The 12605-nt window shown below is 41.1% G+C and overlaps 1 protein-coding gene across 12 annotated transcripts in view; it reads left to right on the forward strand.

Moving 5' to 3' along the window:
• Positions 1 to 12605, forward strand: part of NCOA2 (nuclear receptor coactivator 2) — a 292908-nt gene that overhangs the window by 242488 nt on the left and 37815 nt on the right. For all 12 annotated transcript variants that reach the window (XM_086695674.1, XM_086695669.1, XM_086695666.1 and 9 more), the window contains 3 exons: positions 1435 to 1582; positions 3311 to 4580; positions 12262 to 12472. In XM_086695674.1, the coding sequence (XP_086551800.1) occupies positions 1435 to 1582; positions 3311 to 4580; positions 12262 to 12472 (1629 nt within the window). The remainder of the gene's footprint in view (positions 1 to 1434; positions 1583 to 3310; positions 4581 to 12261; positions 12473 to 12605) is intronic.

A 12605-nucleotide genomic window follows, 5' to 3' on the forward strand; every position in this document is an offset into this window, starting at 1 on the left:
TGTTGGAATGGAAGAGCTTGCTAAAGAAATCCAGGTGTATGCTTAAACGTATCTACTTTAGTCGTAGAGATGTTTGACGTATTTCCAAATGAAATGGATAACCTTCAGGGGTCACAGCCGAGGTCAGATAAAATTCTGAAATCCTAAGCCATTCGAAACAGGAGTCCCGTTAGAAAGATTGTATTCGTTCTGCCTTTTAGGAACATACTGCGCAAAAGCAAGATGCACATAAGTACGGTGATTCATTTCCAGGACTCCCACTTCACAGTAGCTTCGTGCAGCAGTTGACGGCACAAAGTAGTACCTAAACGCTGCGTGTACCCGAGACTGCGGAGGGGGTTTCATGGGGGAGATTGCTCGAAGTGAAATTCTGCCAAGAAAAATCAGAATCCTCACCGTGCGTCAGGGACTCTCTCGCTCCCTCCCTCCACTCACTCACTTGAGGCAACTTTGTGGGGTCATGAACGTGCTGGTTCTGGCCGGTCTTGGGGCTAGCGGTTCAACCCACAAAATTTGTGTAGAAGAGGATGCGAGAAAACACAGTGGGCTTCTTAAAATGCTTTAAGAGGGTAACCAAATTATACGGCTCCTTTTCTTTCTGAGCCGAAATGTTCTTTTTCAATATGTAGTATCTGACAGTTTTAAAATAGTTGTTCTAAAAGATAAACCTGAAGTTTTATTGTAAGAGACGTTATCTTCACCTAGTTGATTTATACATTTTCTTCTGTTGTCTTGAAAATGGAAACAGATCCTTTATCCAGAAGTTAAACCATTCCGCTTTTATTGTTTCAGTTTTCTGTTTGGCCTTTTTTTTTCCTCTGAAAAGATTTTTCTGATTGTTTATCTTTTGCTTCCTGTTGTCCCATCCACAGAAGTCATACTTCTTCTCACACACTGAACAACAGATTGGGGAATAGTACTGTGAGATGGTGAACAGTACGTAACTTCAAGATGAATATTCAGAGGATACGTCTAACGTCCTAATTTTACTGTAATATTTTTATTAGCTTAGAGGGAAATTAAAGGCACCTTTTACACTTTAAAGATATCCTGTCTGTGCACTGTACTGTTTATTTTAAACAGATCATTGTGAAACTTGTTTTGAGCTAATAAATGGTTTACACTCTTTTTCGCCATGGTCCTGAAGATTTTAAAAAGAACCTAGCTTGAGGGTCTAATAAGCCTTATTTGAAAAACAAAAAACAAAAAAACACAATATATTGAATTTGTTAGCATTTTGAGTAAAAAAAATGTGCTTTTAAAATGCTGTAATGTTTTAATATGATAAACTATTACTGACAACTTTTTAACATGCTGGTAGGAAAATCTTCAACTTAACAAAGTTTATTACTGTTATTATATCTTATCCTGCCCCTACTCTCTGATTTTTTTTTTTTTTCTAAACATGCATTCTGTTTCCTTACTTGCCCACAGTGCTGAGACAAGGATTGGCATTCAGTCAAATCTATCGTTTTTCCTTGTCCGATGGCACTCTTGTTGCTGCACAAACGAAGAGCAAACTCATCCGTTCTCAGACTACTAATGAACCTCAGCTTGTAATATCGTTACATATGCTTCACAGGTAATCCTAGTTATAAGAAATCATTTTCAAAAAAAAAAAAAAAAATCATTTTCCCTTCCCAAGTCAAGAGAATTGTTACAGAAGCAACAGATCACCCTAGAGCTTTCCAGCCTTGTCAGACATTGCTGTTAATCAGCCCCGGGCACGTAAAATATAAAACTGAGTTGCTATTAACTGTTGGCCAAAAGCTTATTTATGATGCCAGCGAAGAGGGCTATACCTTGAATTCTCGTCTTAATACTAGTGACTTTTAAAAGGCAGCCGGAAGAATATAGGCTAGCACCGGCTTTGCTCTGGCACGACCGCCTGGTAGGTCGGAGAAGGGAAATCGATCAGTTCCCAGCGGTGACCCATGCAGTGTGGGAGTATTGAGGCATGATTGCTGGTCCTGTGTGTTTAAATCTAAAACTCTCAAATATACTCAGAGGCAATATTTTAGATTTTTATTCTCAGGCTTAAATTAACTTCTTGACGTTAGCCTTTAAATTGAAAGGTAATGAACATTTCCATAAAAAAAGAAAGTACAGAAAATTGAATGTTGATTTTAAAATGAATTTGTCATAAACTATATTGTTGTAGAGCACAAATTTAGGAAAATGATTACATTTCAAGTTATGTAAATATTTATGGGTGTGCTATATAAAAGGTTTATGAGCTACTGTCAGAAGATACATAAAGTTGCTCTGGTTAAAGAGTCCCCTTTTATTACATTTCTTGATTATGTACTTTCTTGTTTAGGGATAAAAAAATGGGCAGCCCTGTTTGCCAACTGTTAATAAATCTGACCTCAAACTGAAACAATTTGAAAGTGATTACAGATGTGCCAAATTTCACCCCCCTAAGTGAAAGCTGATGTTTGACAATTTGTGAAACCTGTTTTGTTTGGATTTGTGAACACATGTGGTAACTCACAAGTGACTGCCAAGGCTGTAAATTAAAGCTCATAGGACTTGGAAAATCATCTAGCTCAGAAAACCTGCTTTTAGTCACTAGTAAGGGAGTGGATGGGAGCTGTCTAGGTGTTGGGAAAGTAAGATCACAGACCAGGGTCACTCCGAAGTTTTGTCCCAGGTTGTCTGTTGGAAGCTCTCACTTTGACTTGGAGAGGGATCTCTTAGACAAGGTGATCTAATCCTAAATGCTTTTGGTAACTGTATTGGCTCTAGAACTTGTGGAGTTTCTAATAGTTAGGGATGAGTCCCCCAGCCACCCCACCCCATCCCCACCCCCACCAAGTTTGCTATTCTTCTTGAGCCAAGTAGTATACCTCAGAGCTCTCTGGGCTTCCAGATATGACTATTGTTAGGAATTAGAATCTGGCAAATAATTGAAGACAGCTCCACTCGTTTGGGTCCTTCCTTTAAGACGGTACAAGTTCTTAGTTATTCATGATAATATACATACCATTAAATGAGAAAGATACTGTGTACTTGGAACCCCTCTAATGTCTTATCTGGTAATTACAATTTTGAAACAGTAGTAGTCAGATTTAAAGACAGCCCCTCTGTAAAACCGCAGACATCTTAATGAGTTGACTGAGAAACATCCCTCTTGGTCCAAAACTACGCGTGTTCAGTCTTGTCCGTAATTGCAGATTGTTTCATCAGAGTGTTATCGGTCCTTTAAACGTACTCTGTTCTTTTAAAGAAAAGAGGCCATCTCGTTTTCTTAAATTAATAACAACTTGCTAAGTATTTTTTCTTGTATATTTCTTTCCTCATTATACAGAGAGCAGAATGTGTGTGTAATGAATCCGGATCTGACTGGACAAGCGATGGGGAAGCCATTGAATCCAATTAGCTCTAGCAGCCCTGCCCATCAGGCCATGTGCAGTGGGAACCCAGGTCAGGACATGACCCTCAGTAGCAATATAAATTTTCCCATCAATGGCCCGAAGGAGCAGATGGGCATGCCCATGGGCAGGTTTGGTGGTTCTGGGGGAATGAACCATGTGTCGAGCATGCAAGCAACCACTCCTCAGGGTAGTAACTATGCACTCAAAATGAACAGTCCCTCACAGAGCAGCCCTGGCATGAATCCAGGACAGCCCAACTCCATGCTTTCACCACGACATCGCATGAGCCCCGGAGTGGCTGGAAGCCCTCGAATCCCGCCCAGTCAGTTTTCCCCCGCAGGAAGCTTGCATTCCCCTGTGGGAGTTTGCAGCAGCACAGGAAATAGCCATAGCTACACCAACAGTTCCCTCAACGCACTTCAGGCCCTCAGCGAGGGGCACGGGGTCTCACTGGGGTCATCGTTGGCTTCACCAGACCTAAAAATGGGCAATTTGCAAAACTCCCCCGTTAATATGAATCCTCCCCCACTCAGCAAGATGGGAAGCTTAGACTCCAAAGACTGTTTTGGACTTTACGGGGAGCCATCTGAAGGTACCACTGGTCAAGCAGAGAGCAGCTGCCATCCGGGAGAGCAGAAGGAAGCAAACGATCCCAGCATGCCCCAGGCTGTGAGCGGCGAGAGGTCTGACGGACAGAGTAGACTGCATGACGGCAAAGGACAGACCAAACTCCTACAGCTGTTGACCACCAAATCTGACCAGATGGAGCCTTCGCCCTTATCCAGCTCTTTGTCGGACACAAACAAGGACTCCACGGGCAGCTTGCCTGGTTCTGGGTCGACACATGGAACCTCGCTCAAGGAGAAGCATAAGATTTTGCACAGACTCTTGCAGGACAGCAGTTCCCCTGTGGACTTGGCCAAGTTAACGGCAGAAGCCACAGGCAAAGAACTGAGCCAGGAGGCCGGCAACACAGCCCCTGGTTCAGAAGTGACTATTAAACAAGAGCCCGTGAGCCCCAAGAAGAAAGAGAATGCACTACTTCGCTACTTGCTAGATAAAGACGATACTAAAGATATTGGTTTACCAGAAATAACCCCCAAACTTGAGCGACTGGACAGTAAGACAGACCCTGCCAGTAACACAAAATTAATAGCTATGAAAACTGAGAAGGAGGAGATGAGCTTTGAGCCTAGCGACCAGGTGAGTTTGTAATGCGCTCTCCCAAGTGTACTAATCCATACCCATCACGGCTTCTCGCAGGGGCGTTTGGAGGCCTCGGGTGACTAGAGACAAATAAGCCTTCTGCTTTGTTGTCCTGACGTTGAAACAGACTTCATTCTCACTTCAGCTGCCTGTTCCACATATTCTTGTCTAGCAAAGAGCGACGTTGTTGTAGCGCCGGGGCTGGGCTGACTTTTCTTTTCTTTTTTCTTTTCTTTTCTTTTCTTTTCTTTTCTTTTCTTTTTTCGTAAGGGGCCAAGTGGTGAATATTTTTGGCTTCACAGACCACATGGTCTCTGCCACGGCTCTTCAGTCCCGTCATTGTAGCACAAAGACAGCCAGAGACCTAGACACTGTGTAGACAAATGAGCGCACTGTGTTCCAGTAAAGCTTTACATACAGACGCTGGTGTTTGGATTTTGCAGTTTTCGTGTGTCACAAAATACTCTTCTTTGGATTTTTGTCTTCAAATATGAAAAAATGTAAATCCAGGGGTGCCTGGGTGGCTCAGTCCGTTGAGCGTCTGACTTCGGCCTAGGTCATGATCTCATGGCTCGTGAGTTCGAGCCCCGCATCGGGCTCTGTGCTGACAGCTCAGAGCCTGGAGCCCGCTTCAGATTCTGTGTCTCTCTTTCTCTCTCTCTCTCTCTCTCTCTCTCTGCCCCTCCCTCACTCATGTTCTGTCTCTCTCTCTCAAGAATAAGTAAAACATTAAAAAAAATTTTTTTTAATGTAAATCCATTCTTAGCTCAGGGGCCATCCAAAAACAGGTGGTGGGCAGAATTTAGCCCACAGGCCAGCTGTAGTTTGCTGACCCTGTTACTAGCAGATGCCTGATTGGAGATAATCACTTCCTTGAAACTGGGCTTTGTTAGGACAGACTTAATTAAATTATTTCCCATCTACCTTGCTCTCTCTTTAAGATAAGCATTTGGTTTTCAGACCTAATGAAGATCACTGTACCTCTCTTTATTGTCTACTACAACTTCTGATTAATGCTAAAGAATCATTTAAAAGAAAAAAGAGTTCTTTCTGACATGATGGCTTGGCATAAGGTGTTTCTTGGGGACTCCGTGAAGTCTGGGTTAATGATCCAAGACCTCACCCTTCATTATCAACTCTGTCTAACCCCTGGGAACTGCCCTGTACTTCAAACCTTTTAACTGACTGGTTAACAAGTGAAGAAGCTGCATAGGCCTTTCTAGTTAAAATAGTTCACTAATTTGTCTTGAAATTTGGTTTTCAAGGGGATACTTTGTGTGACACGCCATGTTGGGGGACTGGGTGTGGATGGGGAGAGGAGAGAGCACCACTTCCCTGCTAGAATGTTGAAGTCCGCTGAGTCAGCAGAGGCTGGCCCTGGGGCAGGGCTAGGATTGAAAGTAAGAATCAGGAAAGCTGAGGCCCTTCTAGCCCTGCTAGCTGGGCTCACTCCATGGTTCTAAGCATTTAGCTTCCTTTGTTTCTTTCACTCTGATGTCTTGGCAGCTGCTGCCATTCCTATAAAACAGGTAGGATTTTCTAAACCTTTGTCCTTCACAAGGGAAACAGCCTAATTCTATAATCATCTCTGATAATTAATCCTTAAACTCAGAGGTCAGCACAGGGTTCTGTAATACAGCTATTCTGTAATGCAAGTAATTCTGTAATTCAAGTAAATTGGGGAAACTGAAAGTTTTAGCAGAAAGGTAATCGCAAAACCTTGGATAAAGTATAGTGTGAAACTATATTGACACCGATAAATGTTTTCATCTCTTGAGGTTTACTAGGTTAGAAGATACAGAGCTAGTGGCAGTTCAGAGTGGCAGACACATACTGTCACTCAGGTCTCCCTAACACATGCTAGAGGCCAAGATGGTGACCCTTGTCGGCCACCTTAGCTTAGTGGCTGGCCCCTCCCTCCATACACAGGATTTATTTCTATCCCAGGCCTGAGGCCCTGGGGACTTAGAGGGTCAGGGAAGGGGGACACTGCTTGGCATTTCTATATTTAGTATATGATTACACTAACTTCAGGCAAACTGGAAAAGAAAAATTTGTTTTTAAAGTTCTTGAGTCACTTGCCATGTCTAATTGTTGCTCAGGGGAAACATTTTTCTAATCAAAATCATCTCACCTAGGGTACGTAAAGCCCGGGTGTAATCAGCACAAATCTGTTATTTTGGATGGACCAAAAAGCAGTGTAGACACACACACACACACACACACACACACACACACACACACACACACACACAGTATTTGGATGGACCAAAAAGCAGTGTAGACACACACACACACACACACACACACACACACACACACCCCCCACAGTATTTTTTTCTTAATGAAACCCAGTCCCTGGCCTCACCCTCCATTCACTCCCATTTAAAAATAAAACTCCACCAAAAAATACTGCAGAACAAATTTAACATTGAAAACATTGCAGCTTGAAAAGAAAAGTTACCACAGGAAGTATGCATTACTTAAATTTAGATCAAAGTTAGAACGCGTTACTTTAAGGAAAAAACACTGATTCTTTTGCCTCCTGCTCTCCTTCACTATTCCCAAAACAGATTCATTGTATCTCCTTTTAACTGCTGGACCGCTTTGTTGAAGGTTTTTCTTTCATTTCCAGGGAATCTAAGTTTTTTATTTAATAAGGTAAACTCTTAGGGAGCCCGAGTTGTACACTTAACTGTCTTGTTATTTTGACTCAGAGAAGAGCCATTGACCAAGTTTGTGTTTAACCTACCACTAACTTATTAAGGGCAGGAAGTACTTCGATCGTGCTATTATACCTAAAATAGAGCTCTTTACTGGGCAGAGTATTTAAACAACATTTGTTTCTACGTCATTTCGTCACCAGCAGGAAGCAGTGACAGAAAAATTTCCAAAATGTTTACCGACTGTTTTTGTTAATGTTTACTTGTTTTTGAGAGACAGAAAGAATGAATGTGAGTGGGGGAGGGCCAGAGAATGAGGGAGACACAGAGTCCAAAGCAATCTCCAGCCTCCAGCCTGTCATCACAGAGCCCCATGTGGGGATTGAACTCACGAACCGCGAGATCATGACCTGAGCCAAAGTCTGATGTTTAATCGAGCGAGCCACCCAGGAACCCCCCAACTTTTCAGCTGTGTACTTATTTGCCTAGTGGGGTGTGTTGATGTTCTCTCTGATGCTACTGGGCCGGTTATAATGAGGGTTCAGAATTATAAGGAATTTCTGAAAGGAATTTCTTCTTATCTGGCACCACTAGGCAAACCATATTTTAAGCTGGTAATGTCCTGAAAATTTTCCTCCAAATGTGGCAGAATTGTATAACCGTTTTTTAACAATTTTACCATTTCTTAACAATTTTTTGTTAGGCAAATGTGGTAAAATTGCACTTCTTATTTAAATTTTTGAAAAGATGTTTTGTAACTTATCAAAATACTTGTTATTAAAATGCATGTGCTCTTTATATTTCCTTCAGAGAGCAAGTTGATTTGACACATGAAAAATTCATAAAACCAGAAAAATGAAAAATTAAAGAAATCAAGTCCAATTTTCATTTTGTAGAACTTTTATAAAAATCTTTCTGACTCATTTTCTGCCTGAAATAGTTTAAACTAACTATTCAAATTGATGTGGCTAATTTGAGCATTCGAATAGATGCCTAAGCAAAACTTGGAAGTATCTTGGCGAAGCATTTTAAAGGAAGGCATTCCTCTTTCTGTTGTGAAGAAATCAGGCCTGACAAAGTAGACATGGACTAGAAGAACTTTTGGTGAGAACTAAAGCTTAAAAAATTTAGGGAAGAGGGGGAAATATTTGATCAGGAACTTATGTGGTCAGATCTGTCCCTTCCACAACCTACGTGACTACAGAAGAAAATGCCATAGTTGTCAGATTTTATTGCCTAACAGCCAAAGGGGTTATAGTAGACATTCTGAATTTTGTCTCCTTGATGAAGAACATTTAAAGTACACTTAAGACAATTAGATGAATGTTAGATGTGTACTCCAGAAATTAACAAGAAATAAACACAAGCACAACAATATTATCTCTAGTGGGGAAAACTGCATAATACATTCTTCTGATGTAAGCTCAATGAATCAAACAGTGTCTGTCCATAGTTACGGAGATCTAAAGAGCCAATTTCTTTTGAATATGAAACCAAGAAGTTCCTGCAAGGCTTTCTAAAGACAAAAAAGCATTTAGTCACTAGACTGACCCACAGTTGAATTTGGTCAGCTCTTAAAATGACAAAGATTAAAATTTGAAAATCAGTTTGAATACGTACTTTTTAAAAGTAAAAATCAACCGGGGCTCCTGGGTGGCTCAGTTGGTCAAGCATCCAGCTTCGGCTCAGGTCATGATCTCGCAGTTCTGTGGGTTCGAGTCCCACATCAGGCGCTGTGCTGACAGCTCAGAGCCTGGAGCCTGCTTCAGATTCTGGGTCTCCCTCTCTCTCTGCCCCTACCCCACTTGTGCTGTCTCTCAAAAATAAACATTTAAGAAAATAACAAATAAAAATCAACCAAGGAAAATCCTGAATTTTAAATTTTCTAATTATTTGAAATTTAAACACCAATAAATTGATTTAAACCATCCAAACATATTTTAACATTTTATATGTATAACATTAGATTTATTTTCAACTCATTATATTAGACACAAGAGTAGGTTACAAAGGAAGAATCATGAATGTTGTCATTAGAACTCTATGAGGGGGGCACCTGGGCAGCTCGGTTAGTCGCCAGACTCTCAGTCGTGGGGCTCGGGCCCCACATCTGGCTCTGTGCTGGGTGTGGAGCCTGCTTCAGATTCTTTCCCTCTCCCTTTGCCTGCCTCTCTCTCTCTCTCTCCCTGTCTCCCTGTGTCCCTCTCTCCCTCTCTTTCTCCCCCTCTTTCTCTAAAAAAAGAAAAAAAAAGAAAAAAAAAGAACTCTTTGAAACGGGTGATAGTTATTTTTCTGTTTGATGTGGTTTAAAGTATAATTCCATTTGCATGAAAAGAGTAAAGGTCAAAAGGAAAGGTAGGAGTCTAGACACAGGCTGTTGTAAATCTACGTTGTAAAAACTTTCTTTTATACATACATACCTAGGATTGGGGGCAAATAGAAAATCATCCATTAAGGATAATATACTTTCTATTTATTATTGTTTATCTGAAGCGATTTATGTTGGCTGTTTCTCATCCAAGACAATCTGTGAAACTTGTTCGAGAAGTATCATATTATTTCAGTCCACCTCCTTTACTCCCTACCCTCTCCCCACACACACAATGAGCTTTAAGGGCCACTTAAAAAAAAAAATACACAAGACAGCAGCACAGTAGGGAAACTTGGTTTCATAGGCCAGCAATAAACTTCAGTTTATTAGAACCTCTTTGTTATCTTTTTGGTTTAATGATACAGTTATAAAGATATTTATCACACATTTTTATGAAATATTTTTCTGAGTGGCTCAGTTGGTTAAGCATCTGACTCTTGATTTCGGCTCAGGTCATGATCTCATGGTGGGTTTGAGCCTGGGATTCTCTCTCTCTCCTTCTCTCTCTGCCCCTCCTGGGGACTCCCTCACCCTCTCAAAATAAATAAACTTTAACATATATATATTTTCGTGATAAATTAATGGAAATTTCATTGATCCTGGGCAGTTTTCTTAAATTCCGGGTTAGTACGGTTAAGGGAACTCATCTGATTTTGAGTGTCCGTTACTATATTCTAGACACTATCCTTGAAGGGAAATAAATGTTCCTACTAATGTTTACTTACACCTTTTGTATTCAGCAAAAACACGACATAGATTTACAGTGGAGTCACTTTACATGTCATTTGATTTACATAAAATCGTCTGTTCTCATTCGGAAGAAGCGGTGGCCATGAAATGGTTAAGCAGCGTGAATAGTTTTGCCTACCGTTTTTCCCAATAAGTATGTACCTACAGAGCGATCCTGAGGTGGCTGACAAGAGCTTTCTAGGTTTGGGTTCTCTTGTGGCTCTAACTGTGGAAATGTAGCTACGTGGTTTTAAATGCGGCACAGCCCCTACTCTGTCATTTAGGACTCAGCTGAAGACACACCAGTGTGCTTTCACCTTGGAGGAAAAACTGGCCGTGTTGCCCGTGGAGAGGGAGGGGACGTGGTGATGCATTGAGGTGTCTTCCTGAGGAGTTTTAAGGGTCATTTTGTCTGTGTCTGTCTGTGCTTTAGGATGCTAACTTTGGAACCTAACCCGTACCTAAGATGTATCTTTCCCGTGTTTGATGCCTCCATCTTTTGTTAGAGATGCATGGCCAATCTAACTAGAAAACGGTCTGTAATTGCTCCAGCCAACACACTGGGAGCTTCCTAGAAAGTGGATCTCCAAGGTGGTACGAAGCTAGTTGACGCTGAATAAGGAATCAAATAAAACGTCACTTCCTAACTTGAGAAATATGTCCACCAAGACTTCCCATACAGATATTACGTATGCCATAAATTGCAAAAACCATAGCAAATCCAGCCTCTATGTGGGGAATAGGAGTTCTACATAGAATAAAACTGTGAGCCATTTGTTTCAAGTGTGCCTCGTATCAGATGTAAACAATTTCATTTGAATTGCCCGTGTCGACAAAGGGTTTAGTCATGGTGAAGGACTTGAAGTCCACCCAGGGACTTTGGGGAAATTGCCTAACTTCTGTGTTTCCACCTACACATCCAAGAAATCATTCTTACCACTTTTTCTTCATTAGAAACTACTTCTAACATTTAACTTACCCACTTTCGTTTGTAGTTCACAACAGCCCGATTTTAAATACTTGGCACGTAGATAGGTTCTACTTACAAGAACGTAAAATAAGTTGAGCTTTTTGGAAGAAGAGTAGTAGGTATGAGATAGTGGTAATATTTATCTTACTATTTTGATGTTGTAATGGAAATGAAATTATTTCGGTAAAAGGAAAACCCTAAGAAACGTTACTTCTGCCTTCCGTGAAGTCAGGTTTAATAGATGGCTATGTTTGGGGACACCGTGTTTTATCCTGCTTCCCTGCATGTTGTCACCTAGACTGGTGAGTGGCTGAGAAAGCCACTGTCCTTTGAAACTGAAAGTGCAAGCAAGGAAAAAAAACACCAGTCAAACTGAAAAGGCAACGTTTAACTATTCATGGTTTCTCTGAGCTTATTTCGTGTCTTACCCCTGCTCTGAAAAAAAGAAGTCCAAAAAGGAAGTGACCATTTACAAAATAGTGATTTACTGTAAGTTTAGATCACATTTTATAGCAGTTTTTTGTTGTTGTGATTTCCTAGGCAGAGTTAACCACAAAACCTAGACCTGGACTGTAAGTTATAGCACACTCAGAGTTAATTAGAAATCTGCATACTCGTGATTAATTGAATTATCAGCATAAAATAAAGGGGAATTTATAAATTGCCAATGAAACACAGTGCTGGAAGGGAGCTTTCTAATTCAGTCACCTCCCTTTTTCTAGATGAGGAGGTTGAGGACTAAGAGATTAAGTTATTTGGCCTTCGTCAATTTAATTTTTTAAAAGATGATCGATGAACTTGTTAGGCCTGAGGGATGTGCGTGCGTCAGCATGTTTTGTTTGGCCGTGGCCGTGCCGTATGCCAGTTAGGTCTGTAACTGCAGATGCGCCCGTGGTGCCCACTCTCTAGTAGGACTGGATAAACTCTCCCGTTTGTTAACTGCAGCCTGGCAGTGAGCTGGACAACCTGGAAGAGATTTTGGATGATTTGCAGAATAGTCAATTACCACAGCTTTTCCCAGACACGAGGCCCGGCGCCCCTGCTGGATCAGTTGACAAGCAAGCCATCATCAATGACCTCATGCAACTCACAGCTGAGAACAGTCCTGTTACACCTGTTGGAGCCCAGAAAACAGCATTGCGAATTTCACAGAGCAGTGAGTATGAGATATTGATGGTTATGCCAAGAAATTCCCATATAATCACCATTAGAAACAGTGATTATTAAAATCTGATACAAACAGCTTAGTCACTTCAATGTTTTTGTGGTCAAATAGCACCATCTACTGT

Source organism: Puma concolor, chromosome F2, assembly GCF_028749965.1.
Source record: "Puma concolor isolate L17-30 chromosome F2, mPumCon1.1.hap2, whole genome shotgun sequence".
NCBI lineage: Eukaryota > Metazoa > Chordata > Mammalia > Carnivora > Felidae > Puma > Puma concolor.